This window comes from Salmo salar, chromosome ssa10, assembly GCF_905237065.1.
Source record: "Salmo salar chromosome ssa10, Ssal_v3.1, whole genome shotgun sequence".
In the NCBI taxonomy this organism is placed as follows: Eukaryota; Metazoa; Chordata; class Actinopteri; order Salmoniformes; family Salmonidae; genus Salmo; species Salmo salar.
The window spans coordinates 18,959,815-18,975,284 of NC_059451.1; the positions used below are offsets into that span (position 1 = coordinate 18,959,815).

Sequence of the window (15,470 nt, forward strand, 5' to 3'; positions counted from 1 at the left end):
TAAAGTATTGACGGCAGCCCTAGCCTTGAGTCTGTATCCTTCTGTGCTGCGCGTGCTCCCTCTCTCTCGCTCACTCCCTCGCTCTCCCTCTTTTCTACCTCTGTCTGTCTCGCTATCCCTCTGACTCTTGTGGACGCAGGTTCCAGTGGAGGTTGCTCCAGTACTGAACAGGACAGACTCTGTCTCAAACTACAGCGTTAACATCTCAACTTTCTCAGCTGCATTTCTCATCTCAGTGAGCACACTCTAACCAGGCACCATGGAGGCCATCAAGAAGAAGATGCAGATGCTGAAGCTGGACAAGGAGAACGCCATCGACCGTGCAGAGCAGGCCGAGACCGATAAGAAGGCAGCGGAGGACAAGTGCAAACAGGTGAGTTCAGAATGATGGAGAGGATACATGCTGATGGATCTATGGACCATACACTAGACACAGTAAAATTGCACACTCTTCGAAAAAAAAGGGTTCCCAAAGGTTCTGTGGCTGTCCCTATATGAGAACCCTTTTTTAGTTCCAGGTAGAACTCTTTTGGGTTCCATGTAAAAAGGGTTTTACGTGGAACCAAAAGGGGTTCTGCAAAGGGTTCTCCTATGGGGACAGCCGAAAACCCCTTTTTAGTTTTACGGAGTTGGATGATGATGCTCAAACTCAAGCCATGTACAGGCTCTGATGTTATGTCTCATACTGCTCCAGACTCTGTAAGACAATCTCAACATTTATTCCATACCAGACATATTTCTGAGGAAATGAGGCGTAAACACATCACACAGTTTATTTAACTAATCCCAGACATTATGTTTGATTAAAGTATGGACCTAAATCAAAGATTGACATTGTTAGCAATTTATTGTTAGTGAATTTTAAAAGAAGATGTAAGACCAAGTCAATCAAAGTTCATGAAAATGTATGAAATAATCAACTTTTATTAAGCAAAATGAAAGCATATTAAAGATGATGCTTCACGGAGTGAGAGTGTACAGTATGCCTACAAGGGTTTGAGCTGACAGAGCAAAGCTTGGTATGAAAGTGTGAATGTCGGCATAAATCAATAAACGACTCATGGACAATGAAACTTGAAGACGCTGACCTCTGAGGCAAGTTTCCTTCCCAACAGCCCACAGCAGCCTTGGGAGGGAAAGAGGACAGGATGATATCTCCTTCAATGGACCACACACATTACCACCTGGACTTGACAAGAGGAATAAAACAGAGCTACAGTTGAAGTTCGGAAGTTTACAAACACTTAGGTTGGAGTCATTAAAACTTGTTTTTAAACCACTTCACAAATTTCTTGTTAACAAACTATAGTTTTGGCAAGTCGGTTATGACATCTACTTTGTGCATGACACAAGTAATTTTTCCAACAATTGTTTACAGACAGATTATTTCACTTATATCTCACTGTATCACAATTCCAGTGGGTCAGAAGTTTACATACACTATGTTGATTGTGCCTTTAAACAGCTTGGAAAAGTCCAGAAAATGATGTCATGGATTTAGAAGCTTCTGATAGGCTAATTGACATCATTTGAGTCAACTGGAGGTGTACCTGTGGATGTATTTCAAGGCATACCTTCAAACTCAGTGCCTCTTTGCTTGACATCATTGGAAAATCAAAAGAAATCAGCCAAGACCTCAGAAAATAAATTTGTAGACCTCCACAAGTCTGGTTCATCCTTGGGAGCAGTTTCATCTGTTCATCTGTACAAACAATAGTACGCAAGTATAAACACCATGGGACCACGCAGCCGTCATACCTCTCAGGAAGGAGATGCGTTCTGTCTCCTAGAGATGAACATACTTTGGTGCGAAAAGTGCAAATCAATCCCAGAACAACAGCAAAGGACCTTGTGAAGATTCTGGAGGAAACAGGTACAAAAGTATCTATATTCACAGTAAAACGAGTCCTATATCGACATAACCTGAAAGGCCGCTCAGCAAGGAAGAAGCCACTGCTCCAAAACTGCCATAAAAAAGCCAGACTACGGTTTGCAACTGCACATGGGGACAAAGATTGTACTTTTTGGAGAAATGTCCTCTGGTCTGATGAAACAAAAATAGAACTGTTTGGCCATAATGACCATCGTTATGTTTGTAGGAAAAAGGGGGAGGCTTGCAAACCGAAGAACACCATCCCAACCGTGAAGCACGGGGGTGGCAGGATCATGTTGTGGGGGTGCTTTGCTGCAGGAGGGACTGGTGCACTTTACAAAATATATGGCATCATGAGGTAGGAAAATTATGTGGAAATATTGAAGCAACATCTCAAGATATCAGTCAGGAAGTTAAAGCTTGGTCGCAAATGGGTCTTCCAAATGGACAATGACCCCAACCATACTTCCAAAGTTGTGGCAAAATGTCAAGGTATTGGAGTGGCCATCACAAAGCCCTGAACACAATCCCATAGAAAATTTGTGGACAGAACTGAAAAAGCGTGTGCGAGCAAGGAAGCCTACAAACCTGAATCAGTTACACCAGCTCTGTCAGGAGGAATGGGCCAACATTCACCCAACTTATTGTGGAAAGCTTGTGGAAGGCTACCCGAAACATTTGACACCAGGTTAAACAATTTTAATGCTACCAAATACTAATTGAGTGTATGTAAATTTCTGACCCACTGGGAATGTGATGAAAGAAATAAAAGCTGAAATAAATCATTCTCTGTACTATTATTCTGACATTTCACATTCTTAAAATAAAGTGGTGATCCTAACTGACCTAAGACATGGAATTTTTACTAAGATTAAATGTCAGGAATTGTGAAAAACTGAGTTTAAATATATTTGCCTAAGGTGTATGTAAACTTCCGACTTCAACTGTATATCAGCTGCTGCCTATATAACCCCTAAGTTTAGCTTTAGTTTGCATCAAACTGAATTCAGCACATCATATAAAGATTTGTATTTCTATTATTATTTGTATTGTATTCAGCATTGTTGGGAAGGGCCCGTAATTAAGCATTTCACTGTTAGTCTACACCTGTTGTTTACAATGCATGTGACAATAACATTTGATTTGATTTGATTCATGGTGATCTGAGTACTTCATCCCCCTACACTTGGACTAAAGTGATGCCAACTGAAAAAAGGACAAATAGGGGCTGAATGCAGCATCACTGGGATATGTCTTGATTGATGGTCTGTTTTCTGCAAGGCTCGCCCCAAAATCAATATATTTGGTCCAACAATCCCAACCTCTACAGCCACGGAGACCCAGGTGCCAGAGGCTATTCACACTGAGAATGGAGCTTTGTGATGGGGCTCTGGCTGGGGTCCACTGGTAGACCAAGGGCGTCTGTATGGTCGTCCATCCAAATGCCTGACAGGTGTCTCCACCTGGATAGCAGCTGTATTTTTAGACATAAGGAGAGATAGGCCGTGTGGAATCCAGTGGGATTATCAGGAGGCTGTGCATGCCAACGCTCTTATTATTTCTGACTAAAAATAAATGCAGCTTTCAACACCCCGAAGGAAGTCATCATGCACTTTATAGAGTTATCATCTCATCACTGTTACTTTGAGCAGATGATCAATCCATCAGCAGAATTCTTATAATTTTAAAGTCATTCATTTTCCTCTGTAACATTTTACCATCCCATGATAGAGGGGTGTAATAATGGTACCCATGAGGGTGCCTGCTAAATAGGTCCCTGAATAACAAGATTCATTGGTCCTATAAAGTTCACTGAACAGAAACATCTAACAAAGTAATTTTTTATTTAACCTTTATTTAACTTGGCAAGTCAGTTAAGAACAAAATTCTTGTTTAAAATGACGGCCTACCCCGGGCCAAACCCGGACAACACTGGGCCAATAGTGCACCACCCTATAGGACTCCCAATCACGGCCGGTTGTGATACAGCCTGGATTCAAACCAGGGTGTCTGTAGTGACACCTCTAGCAGTGAGATGCAGAGCCTTAGACTGCTGCGCCACTCGGGAGGCCTTGTAAATGAAAATGCACACCCTTTTATTTGCGGCTCTGGGGAATTTGATGTAGCTAGATGTGTAGCTGAAACACAATGCTGTACAAAGCATAGCAAAATATTTTCTTATAGAAAGTGAAAAATCTTTCCAATTCAACCACTTAAATGGATTTCATTCGTTCATAAAAGAGGATATACAAAAACGATAAGACATAAAGGAAACTTGATACTAAAAACCTGGAGGAATTCGAAGAATTCTTCAAGAGACTTTCTTGTTTAACTTTGATAGGGCTGTAATTTAAGATGAGTAAAATATGTTATTATAATACTGAAAGAAGAAAAGACACCAAAAGAAAATGTATGTGTGTTTTTGTGCCTCTGTGTGTGAGAGGGAGCTAACGGATGTGTGTGAGAGAGAGAGGGAGAGGGAGAGAGAGAGAGAGAGAGAGAGAGAGAGAGAGAGAGAGAGGGAGAGAGAGAGGGAGAGAGAGAGGGAGAGAGAGAGAGAGAGAGAGAGAGAGAGAGAGAGGGGGAGAGGGAGAGAGAGAGAGAGAGAGAGAGAGAGAGAGAGAGAGAGAGAGAGAGAGAGTGTGAGTTAACTGTGTGTACTTTTAACTAACCAGCATCTGTCCTGCTCTAGCTGGAAGACGAGCTGCTGAGCCTGCAGAAGAACCTGAAGGGGACTGAAGATGAGTTGGACAAATACTCTGAGGCCCTCAAAGATGCCCAGGAGAAACTGGAACAGTCTGAGAAGACCGCCGCAGACGTGAGTAGGCACCAAAGCCCCTGGGTAGAGCCCCTATAACACGCCCACTGGGTAGTGATTGGAGGGAGGGGACTAGGAGGAGGTTGGAGGTATGGGTTAAGTATGTTTGGGGCACACCTGAGCCAATACCCTCATTAACCAAACCACAGGCCCCCCAGTTCCTGTCATATGTTTAAGTTTGTTTAGAAAATGTAGAAACTAAGAATAAGGGCTAAGAATAACGGGCTAATATTGCTTATTTGGGGAACGGTAATGTAATAGTCCATCTATAACACAGGTTCTCTGTTATGAACAGTCCCTATTACCAAGGCTTTATTATTTAGTTAGATAATTGTTACAGTATTGAGCATTAGTGGAATGGCTCCCACCTGTTGGGACTGAGCCTTCACCCAGTCCCTTCACTATCACTAAGGGCTCGAACACACCAATAGCGTTTGCCTACCAAGAGTACTTACGAACCGAGTGCAGACCAATTTTACATGTAGAATCGCAGAGTCGGCAGTCAGATGTCAAACGCACGCTGAACGATCGGTAGGCGAACAGGAGATCCACATTCCTGTGCAACATGTGTGACCCTTAAAAGGACTTCAGAACACCAAAACCAAATATGGCCACTGTTGTACCAGCACAGATCATTATGAATGGGAATATCCATTCTACAGATTCTAGTTCTATGGCTGGCCCGTTGCCCCAGTGCCAGTGCCAGCTGTGAGTGTGCTTTGATCAGGCCTATCTCCTGGGGAGGAGATCAGAGAGTGTGTTCACATTCTTGTGCACCCAGTCCTGTACACCCCATACACACTCACACTCAGTCGATCTGTTCCACCTAAACACAGTAACGCTGGTTAACAGACAGTAATGCTGATAAACACAGCATAGTGATTATTGTATGGCTGGTCAGTTGCTATAAAGGGGGTATCCCTATACCTTCACTGACTGTACTGCACTGTCCAGCTGTACTTACAGGCTTAGGCTTCATTTCAAAGTTTCATATAGAATTAAGGGTGTATTTGTCATACTTATAAGGGGTATTTTTCAGTATTGAGTGAGGATAAACTTGTATTGTTGTTTCTCAATAGCCACAATCTTATTTTAATCTATAGCCATTGAAATATACAGAATGTACAGATTTTCATCAGAAGAAAGGAAGATTTTGACACAAGCAGCTGTCAGAGAGGACGGCACTGTTTGTTTTGCCCGTGGCTAAATGATGTTATCCTGCTTTCGTCCTCAGATATTATCACTCACACCAAACACAGCAGGCCTGGTGCCTGGGATCTGCAAGCAGACAGACAGAACGAATTACCACAAATATTTATACAATAAACAATATAAGCAAACCAACATAATGATTAACATCAGGATTTTGGAGAGGGGGAGGCTGATCCTAGATCAGTGTCTAGGGGGAACTCCAACCTGAAGCTTGTGGTATGTCCTACACTCTTAGAAAAATAGGTGCTATCTAGAGCCTAAAAGCTAAAAGGGGTTCTTTGGTTGTCTCCATTGGAGAACCCTTTAAAGAACCCTTTTGGGTTCCAGGTAGAACCATTTTGGGTTCCATGTAGAACCCTTTCCACAGAGATTTATATATGGAACACAAAAAAGGTTCTAACTGCATCCCAAAATGGTTCTACGTGGAACCAAAAAGGGTTCTTCTATGGGACAGCCGAAGAACCCTTTTGGAACCCTTTTTCTAAGAGTGTAAGTCTGTGTCTTTGGGGCATGCTACATTATGAGGGAGTGGGCTGTAGTGAATAGGGGGCTGGTGGTAGTTTATTGCAGGCCTGTTACTGATAAGGGCTGTGGAGCAGCAGGGGAGAGCAGGCTCCAATAGCTGAGTAGCAGTCCTAGAATGTCAGGAATGCAGCTAAAGCAAACAGAAAGGCCAACACAGTCCTGTGTCTAATGAAATCAATGCTCCAAGCTTTTCTGGTGGGCAAATCACACTGGCATTTACAGAGCTGGAGCTGTATCGACCACATTTCCACAACAGACACTCACTCAAGACACCATAAATCAAAACCTGCTTATTCCATCTGCTGGTTGGAGTATATACAGACAACTGAATCATAAGCATTGCTTTGTGTATTGGCACCCACACACATATGAGATATTTAACAATAAAGTTACAGTAGCCAATACAAATAGGCATCTCCAGTGCTACACTAACACACCACAACATACAGTAGTGTGTTGTCAGGAAAACAACCTCTTACTCAATGTTAACAAAACAAAGGAGATGATCGTGAACTTCAGGAAACAGCAGAGGTAGCACCCCCCTATCCACATTGACGGGACAGCAGTGGAGAAGGTGGAAAGTTTTAAGTTCCTTGGCGTACACATCACGGACAAACTGAAATGGTCCACCCACACAGACAGTGTGGTGAAGAAGGCTCAGGAGGCTGAAGAAATTTGGCTTGTCACCTAAAACACTCACAAACCTTTACAGATGCACAATTGAGAGCATCCTGTCGGGCTGTATCACCGCCTGGTACGGCAACTGCTCCGTCCTCAACCGCAAGGCTCTCCAGAGGGTGGTGCGGTCTGCACAACGCATCACCGGGGGCGAACTACCTGCCCTCCAGGACACGTACAGCACCCGATGTCACAGGAAGGTAAAAAAGATAATCAAGGACAACAACCACCTGAGCCACTGCCTGTTCACCCTGCTACCATCCAGAAGGTGAGGTCAGTACAGGTACATCAAAGCTGGGATCGAGTGACTGAAAAACAGCTTCTATCTCAAGGCCATCAGACTGTTAAACAGCCATCACTAGCACAGAGAGGCTGCTGCCTACATTCAGAGTTGAAATCATTGGCCACTATAACAAATGGATCACTAGTCACTTTAAATAATTCCATTTTAATAATGTTTACATATCTTACATTACTCATCTCATACGTATAGTATTTTATACTATCTACTGCACCTTGCCTATGCCACTCGGTCATCGCTCATCCATATATTTATATGTACATATTCTATTCATCCCTTTAGATGTGTGTGTATTAGGTAGTTGTTGTGGAATGTTAGATTACTTGTTAGATATTACTGCACTGTTGGAACTAGAAGCACAAGCATTTCGCTACACTCGCATTAACATCTGCTAACCATGTGTATGTGACCAATTAAATTGGATTTGATTTGAGCATAGCCTAAAAATCTAAGACTTTGGACTTTGATCTGGACAACTGTTGATAAAACCTGGATTTTTTGGTACACTGTAACATACTATATAGCATCATAAGAATGAACTGTTCAGTTTAATCTTTTAAAGGTCAAGGATGACTTTTCCCTGTCAGAGAGGGGAGCTATTTTTTTAGGCAGTTAAAATTGTTACATTTAGCCTCATGTTTGCTGGACTGGATTTCCCCTGTAACGTTACTCCTTGTTTTTTTTGTTACTAAACTGAAGACCTGCATTTGAAGAACATACGTAATTTACCATAGGCAACTGTTGACTTACATAAGGCTTTACAGGCTATGTACTGTATTGATGTCTCATCATTTAAGCTGTTCATTGAATTTTCATTGAAAGTTCCCTTCGCCTACAGCCCTCTCAAGCATCACGCAACCAGGACCGGCACGCCCTGACTATCCTGGAACCGTGACCTCATCTGAATCACACTTCTCTGCGTTGGAGGAGTGCACATTAACTTTTCTCATCGTTCCTGCCATTTTATCTGCCTTTCAAAACTGGAACGCTGCGCTTCGCTAATGCGTTCATAAATATTACATTCCAAAGTAGATATTTTAATAATTTTGTTAAGCCATTCTTAGGCTGAAGCTGAACTTAAGAAACATTTCGGGAAACACCTGGATAGCCTACTGCTTTGGCTTATACAACTTTTATTTTTCCACTTGAGATTTCTATTCTGCTCTTTCGGGCCATTCCAAAGACTTTGAATACTATTTGTAGCCTATATCCTGTTTCGAATAGACTAAAGCAGCTTTTACACAATATTTTATTTTTCTATACCAAAAGTTTTCTTTTTAACCAAATAGCACGACAATGGCAGGTTTGAATTCTTTGGAAGCTGTGAAGAGAAAGATCCAGTGTTTGCAACAGCAAGCCGACGATGCAGAAGACCGGACTCAGGTTTTACAGCGAGAACTGGATGGGGAACGAGAACTTCGGGAGAAAGTGAGACAATAGAATACTTATCTTTTCCCCCTCTCTCTGTCTATTCCCTTTGGAAACGTCTTTTACCTGTCCTTCTCCACCTGACCAAGTCTGTCATGTTCACTATTACAAAACAGCGTTACGTTCTGTAATAGTGTGGTAAAGCCACGTTAATTAATTGATCTGCCGGTAGTGATGAAGACATACAATGCGTGGCGTTTGGTCTCCAAACAAAGCTGGATAATCATTCTTAGAGGTGTTATAAAAGTAGGAATCGTCCATCTTTGTCTTAGAAGGTCCTCTATTGACATATTTCATAGCATTAATATATGATCTTATTCTCGTTTTGGACATTGTCACATTTACTTTTCATTATGAAGGGAGTAAGCTGTAAGTAGTCTACCTCATTAGTATTACATCTTAATAAGGCCTAATTTTGGTTTGTATAAGTGCAAATACTGGAATAAGATGTTAGTAGCCTATAGGTAAACAGGGTAATTCTGGAGAGCCAGTTCAAACTTAGCTGGATGGTTCAAAAAGTATTTCACACACTGTTCCTTCTTAAATGTGCCTAGGGGATCTGAATCATCAAACATAATATGATGATATTTCCAATATAAGTATTAAATGGCTTGTTGCATTATGCGATATTAGATTCTGACAGAGAGTGGGGGAAGGAGAGAGAGATTGGAGAAAGAATGAGGGCGAGAGAGGGAGAGAGAGTTGTGGAGTTACTGCTCAGTAGAATGGGAGGCAGCCTTGACATGTTATGTATGTTAAAATACTTGATTATGTATGTAGAGAGCGTATGTAGGCTACCATTTGCATACTTGTCGGAGGCCGGATGATAGAATTAGAGAGAGAAAGCTCAGGTCTTTCCTGGAAAGGCAGCAGAGGGGAGGTAATGAGAGGATCTGGCTAAAGGAAGGGTTTCCCCTTCATTCAGAGGAATCTATTGCAGGGAGCAAAGAAAGAGAGATGTGAAATGGATGGAATTGTCCTCCATGAGAAGCCCAGGATGTCAATGTGCCAGACCACTGGCATCTTGGGAGTTGTTGTCAGCTATAGGCCTTGTGGGGAGGCAGCTTTCACTGATATATGGTGATAAACAAAGAAGAGAGAACCTCAAGGCTCACTAATGACAGAACACTGACTTGTTATCATTGTACCATCTAAAAGCTGTGACATATCTTTTCAATAACCAAAAATATTGTATTTTCATCTGTTTGAAGCTGGTGTACAAAACCGAACGAAACATAAGAATGGGAATCCAAGAAAGAGTGCACATAGAACAGATCTACCGCTTCTTAGACTTGCTTTCAATGAGAATGACAGATCTATAGCTCATAGTTCTATGTGAATTTGGTCAGGTCGCTCAGAAAATTACATATTGCAGCTTTAATTCATCCCTTGAATTAACCCCAAGCCTCCAAACTGGTTGCTATTGAGATCCGCCATTCATTCACAGTTCACTCAGACACAGACTGTCTTAACATCATTTCAGTCTTCTCAGCTTCAAAGCATAAGAACACGTACCTCTTAAACTCAAGCTATTTGTCCGTGTTCAAGGATGAAAAGACTTGAAGTGGTTGACTGAGCGCTTGTGTAGCAACCTTATGGGAGTATGGGCCCATGTGTGAGTAATTGGCGCAGAGCAGGATGATTTCTTGGCACAACAAACCCTTTCACTGGAACACGGTACACAAAGGAGGGACCATTGGTCTGTCTTTGAGGTAGTGAATTGTCGTTTGAATAGTTAAAGCAGGGAGACTCTTTTCGGCATCAAACAAATTCCTTGACGTTAATTTGGTGTGAAGTGGTGTTCTTGTCTTTCAAGGCGTTACTTTACTTCACACTTCACCCTCAGCTTTTGTTGAATCGCCGTTGAAAGATTCAATGAAGAAAAGTGTGAGGAGCAAAGTGTCCCACCATTTATATTCTTCTGGATATTCATTTCAACAGTTCTCACAGTTTAGTTTAGAGATTATTTCAGGTAAGATCTATTTTCCATTCATGTAGATGAGAAGGATGATTGCCACCCACTGGGCACAGACACCAATTCACATCTATTCCAAGTTGGTTTAACGAAATTTCTTTGAAATAATGTGGAAACAACGTTGATTCAACCAGTGTGTGCCCAGTGAGTAGCTATAGCCCAGGCTCTGCTAACTCCATTCCCAGCCGAGCCAAGCCTCTTCCTGGAGGGAATACCTCTGGCTCGATATAGACTTTTTTGCGCCAAACCACAGATCTAGGATCAGATTACCCTACCCCCAGTCCTAGTCTTAACCATTAGAGGGATGAAACAGTATCTGACCCAGTATCAGTGGTTAGAGACGCAGCTTCTCTACTCCCTGCCCCTGAGGAACATGCCCAGGATACTGCCTGTCTGCCAGCTACACTCTGACACTTCCTGTGCTTCAGCCCAGATCAGCAGGAAGATAAGCAGATGCTGGACATTTCTCCCAGGCCTGGGCTCTATGATACAGACACATCCTGATTATGTGAAGGGTCAAGACAACCCAGTTGCTATTTGAAGTTGGCCACTGACTTTGTTGCTGAAGGTATTTCTCACCAATACTTTTTTCTTTGAAATACCCCAACTAATCCCTTCTTATAAAAGTCTTAAGGGCAGACAACAGTCTGTCCCTCTCACCAAGCTTTAAATTACATTTGTTTGCTTAGATCTGTATGCTTTTGACAGCCACGTAAACATACAGCAGCCTACAGTGAATGCCAAATAGGCCTAGATCTGTTGACTGGCCTGTCTGGTAATTGGCTAGTGGTTTCCTGCCCCTAATAGCACCAGGATGAATTGCATGCTATGGAAAGAATTACTTCCTTGTTCCACTGGATTATTTTTTCTCTTTGGACTTTCTCTATGGGAATATCACGACTTTCCTAATTTAACTTCAAAAGTAATGCATTTTGGCATTAATTGAAGTTCCACGGGGCACTCCCTTGAGCCTTCGAAGTACAGTATTTGAAGTAGATCAGGGATGCAGTGGCGGGTAAACGCACATAAACTTTTACGCCGTTTACCCACCTTTTTTGGGGTGAAATAGCGTTTACTCACCTTTTTAATTGTGTTAATTATTGTTTACCCACTTCTTATTGTGTTCCCAGCATTGACCAATACTCAGAACACTAATATTCTATATAGGGTCCCCAGAAATGTACATGGAGTCCACTGAGAGAGTCTGTAACCTTATCAAACTTGTATTTCTTCAAATGGGTATAGAATAGAGTACATTTTAGAGTCAACTAAGGGCCTTTTACACTGGTCCACTTAAGCACTTTACAATACAGAATTGCAGTGCAGCTCACATAAGATACTAAAAACTAAGACTTTTCTAGAGTCCAAATGGACTATTTTGGGAGGGATTACCTTATGTGCATTTTGTGTCATTTTTCCTACAGGAAATGACATTAGGCCTTCCCTACAGACATGCATGAAAATCCAATCAAACAATACAGTTCTGAAAATGTCATATGTTTTGGTTTATATCGGTGGTTGTTCGTCTTATCTCGATCACCCACTGGAGTTTATATTTTACCACTACATCGCTGGAGTGGATGTTGTCTTATACTTACTTACGGTGTTGACCAGGGGTCCCACTGGCTGCCGTGCATAGTGACAGGCCTAAGCTTGTCCACTGCTTTAGAGTTGTGGGAGGGGGTCACCATGATATATAGACCAATAATTAGTTTTACTAGCGGAATGTTTACTTGACCTGATGGCACTTAACTCTCTGGTCTCTGCTGTCAACAAGGCTCAAGATTTAAGACCCAATTGAGCTCTTGCATTCTTATTTGCATGCATACCCACACTACTGTGGACCCTACTGAAGCTCCGGCCTTTGGTTTTACCCATGTTCTAAGACTCATATACGAATCCGTGAGCAGTGAGCAGTCTCCACTATAAAGCTGGCTTAAGTCTGGATGAAGAATGGAGCAGGGTCTGAATGTGGCTGAAATCGGATGGAGTTGTCCACTCTATTGATTCAGCATCCTATTTGGATTGAAAAGGCGTGTAGAGCTGCATTAGAAGCATGTGCCTGATGTTTAATAGCCTGCCTTTACATATCTCATTCTCCTCCTGACATGCCTGCTTATATGAGGCTGTCTTTGCATGTTAAATCTCTGCTAATAGATGGGATCACACCAGGACTGGACCAGCACTATTACATAGCGCCTGCCAGGAACACGTCCATAGAAACCCAAGCCTTATGCTCTTCATTACCCCACCATCCTCAAATTAAGCAATTATTACATTCCTGATCTCTCACTTCCTTGTGCTGTAGCCCTCCTTCCCTCTCAATGCCTATGACTCAACAGGATGAGTGCAACAACAGGAATGTATTTCCTAATGAATGGCATGTCTCACCTCCTTGGTCCTTTGTGGCTCAGTTCAAGTACCACTCACTGCGGCACATAGAACGGGGTGGGGTCGGCTGTGGGGCTGACCCCATCCACAACACATTTTCATTGGTTGAGGCGCATTCGCATTCCACCACGTTGGAGACGTTTGTTCAGCAACACAACCTAGCCTGCGTGGTTATACGTCAGCACGTACATGCAGCTACCGATCAGCTAGCTTTCCACTCTAGCTCTAGCTAGCTGGATAGCATTATAACTAGGTTTACAGAGTCAGTCACAGCTGCCACATCACATCTTTACAGAGTCAGTCACAGCTGCCACATCACGTATTTACAGAGTCAGTCACAGCTGCCACATCACATCTTTACAGAGTCAGTCAGAGCTGTCACATCACATCTTTACAGAGTCAGTCACAGCTGTCACATCACATCTTTACAGAGTCAGTCACAGCTGCCACATCACATCTTTACAGAGTCAGTCACAGCTGCCACATCACATCTTTACAGAGTCAGTCAGAGCTGTCACATCACATCTTTACAGAGTCAGTCAGAGCTGTCACATCACATCTTTACAGAGTCAGTCAGAGCTGTCACATCACATCTTTACAGAGTCAGTCACAGCTGTCACATCACATCTTTACAGAGTCAGTCACAGCTGCCATCACATCTTTACAGAGTCAGTCACAATAAAAAAACATCTGTTTCTAACACATTTTGGGTAATCATTTTGGTAGCCTTTAAATACTTTTTTATGCCTGCTTATGGTGCTATAGCAATTCACTTTTCACACTTTGAAAATGTTTGTTCACTCCATTGCTATGGTCACCATTGGCTGTCGTCCTCCGCGTGCGTTCGTGCGTGTGCCTGTGTGTGTCGGTGAATGCACTAGAGTTAGTGCTATCCGGTATCCTTGGGACGTCCCTACCATAAACCATAACTTTTACCCCTACCCTTTCCCTTAACCCCTACCCTAACCCTAACCTAACCTTAACCCCTACCCTAACCTTAACCCTACCCTTACCCTAACCATAATCCCTACCCTAACCTTAATCCCTACCCTTACCCTAACCTTAAACCCTACCCTTACCCTAACCTTAACCCCTAACCTGACCCTAACCTAACCTTAACCCCTACCCTAACCCTAACCTTAACCCTACCCTTACCCTAACCATAAACCCTTACCCTAACCTTTTATCCCTACCCTAACTTTAACCCCTACCCTAACCCTAACCTTAACCCCTACCCTAACCTTAACCCCTACCCTTACCCTAACTTTTTCTTCATGAAATTGGATGATATTTGGATGAAACCAGTTCAAAGTATTATGACCAAAGTATAACAAAGTACTGTTGCTTCTACATTGATAAGGTTTGATCAGAAAGGTACTGGTCCCTTCCCCCATGTCAAACACTTGGATTCAGGATTATTAAGGGGATGGGGGTTACTCTTATTTTAATACACCAATGGTAACATGATATTCTCTTACCTAATTTAAATAATTACAGCCTTGTAACCAACATTGGAGAAGGTGTGTTTTGCAGAGGGGCGTGGTAATATAGCTAGATAGCTACTCAACTGCTGCCAAAATTTGACTGTAGGCTGTCAGGAAATATAATTAAAAGTTTACACTATTCATCTATGGCAAAGACACTTATATTTTTCCCATTTCATCTGTGTCTGGTGTTAGCTACTTAATGGCTAGCTAGGTCTTCATCTGTGTCAGCTACTTAATGGCTAGCTAGGTCTTCATCTGTGTCTGGTGTTAGCTACTTAATGGCTAGCTAGGTCTTCATCTGTGTCTGGTGTTAGCTACTTAATGGCTAGCTAGGTCTTCATCTGTGTCTGGTGTTAGCTACTTAATGGCTAGCTAGGTCTTCATCTGTGTCTGGTGTTAGCTACTTAATGGCTAGCTAGGTCTTCATCTGTGTCTGGTGTTAGCTACTTAATGGCTAGCTAGGTCTTCATCTGTGTCTGGTGTTAGCTACTTAATGGCTAGCTAGGTCTTCATCTGTGTCTGGTGTTAGCTACTTAATGGCTAGCTAGGTCTTCATCTGTGTCTGGTGTTAGCTACTTAATGGCTAGCTAGGTCTTCATCTGTGTCTGGTGTTAGTTACTTAATGACTAGCTAGGTCTTCATCTGTGTCTGGTGTTAGCTACTTAATGGCTAGCTAGGTCTTCATCTGTGTCTGGTGTTAGCTACTTAATGGCTAGCTAGGTCTTCATCTGTGTCTGGTGTTAGTTACTTAATGGCTAGCTAGGTCTTCATCTGTGTCTGGT

At 42.4% G+C, this 15,470-nt stretch overlaps 1 protein-coding gene across 4 annotated transcripts in view; it reads left to right on the forward strand.

The window, feature by feature from the left end:
- The window catches only part of tpm4 (tropomyosin 4), a 25,983-nt gene continuing 10,513 nt past the window's right edge, over positions 1-15,470 (forward strand). The window contains exons 1-2 of one of the 4 annotated variants that reach the window (XM_014215714.2): positions 1-373; positions 4,566-4,691. In XM_014215714.2, coding sequence (XP_014071189.1) covers positions 260-373; positions 4,566-4,691 — 240 coding nt within the window. In that variant the 5' untranslated portion in view covers positions 1-259. 4 annotated transcript variants of the gene reach the window in all.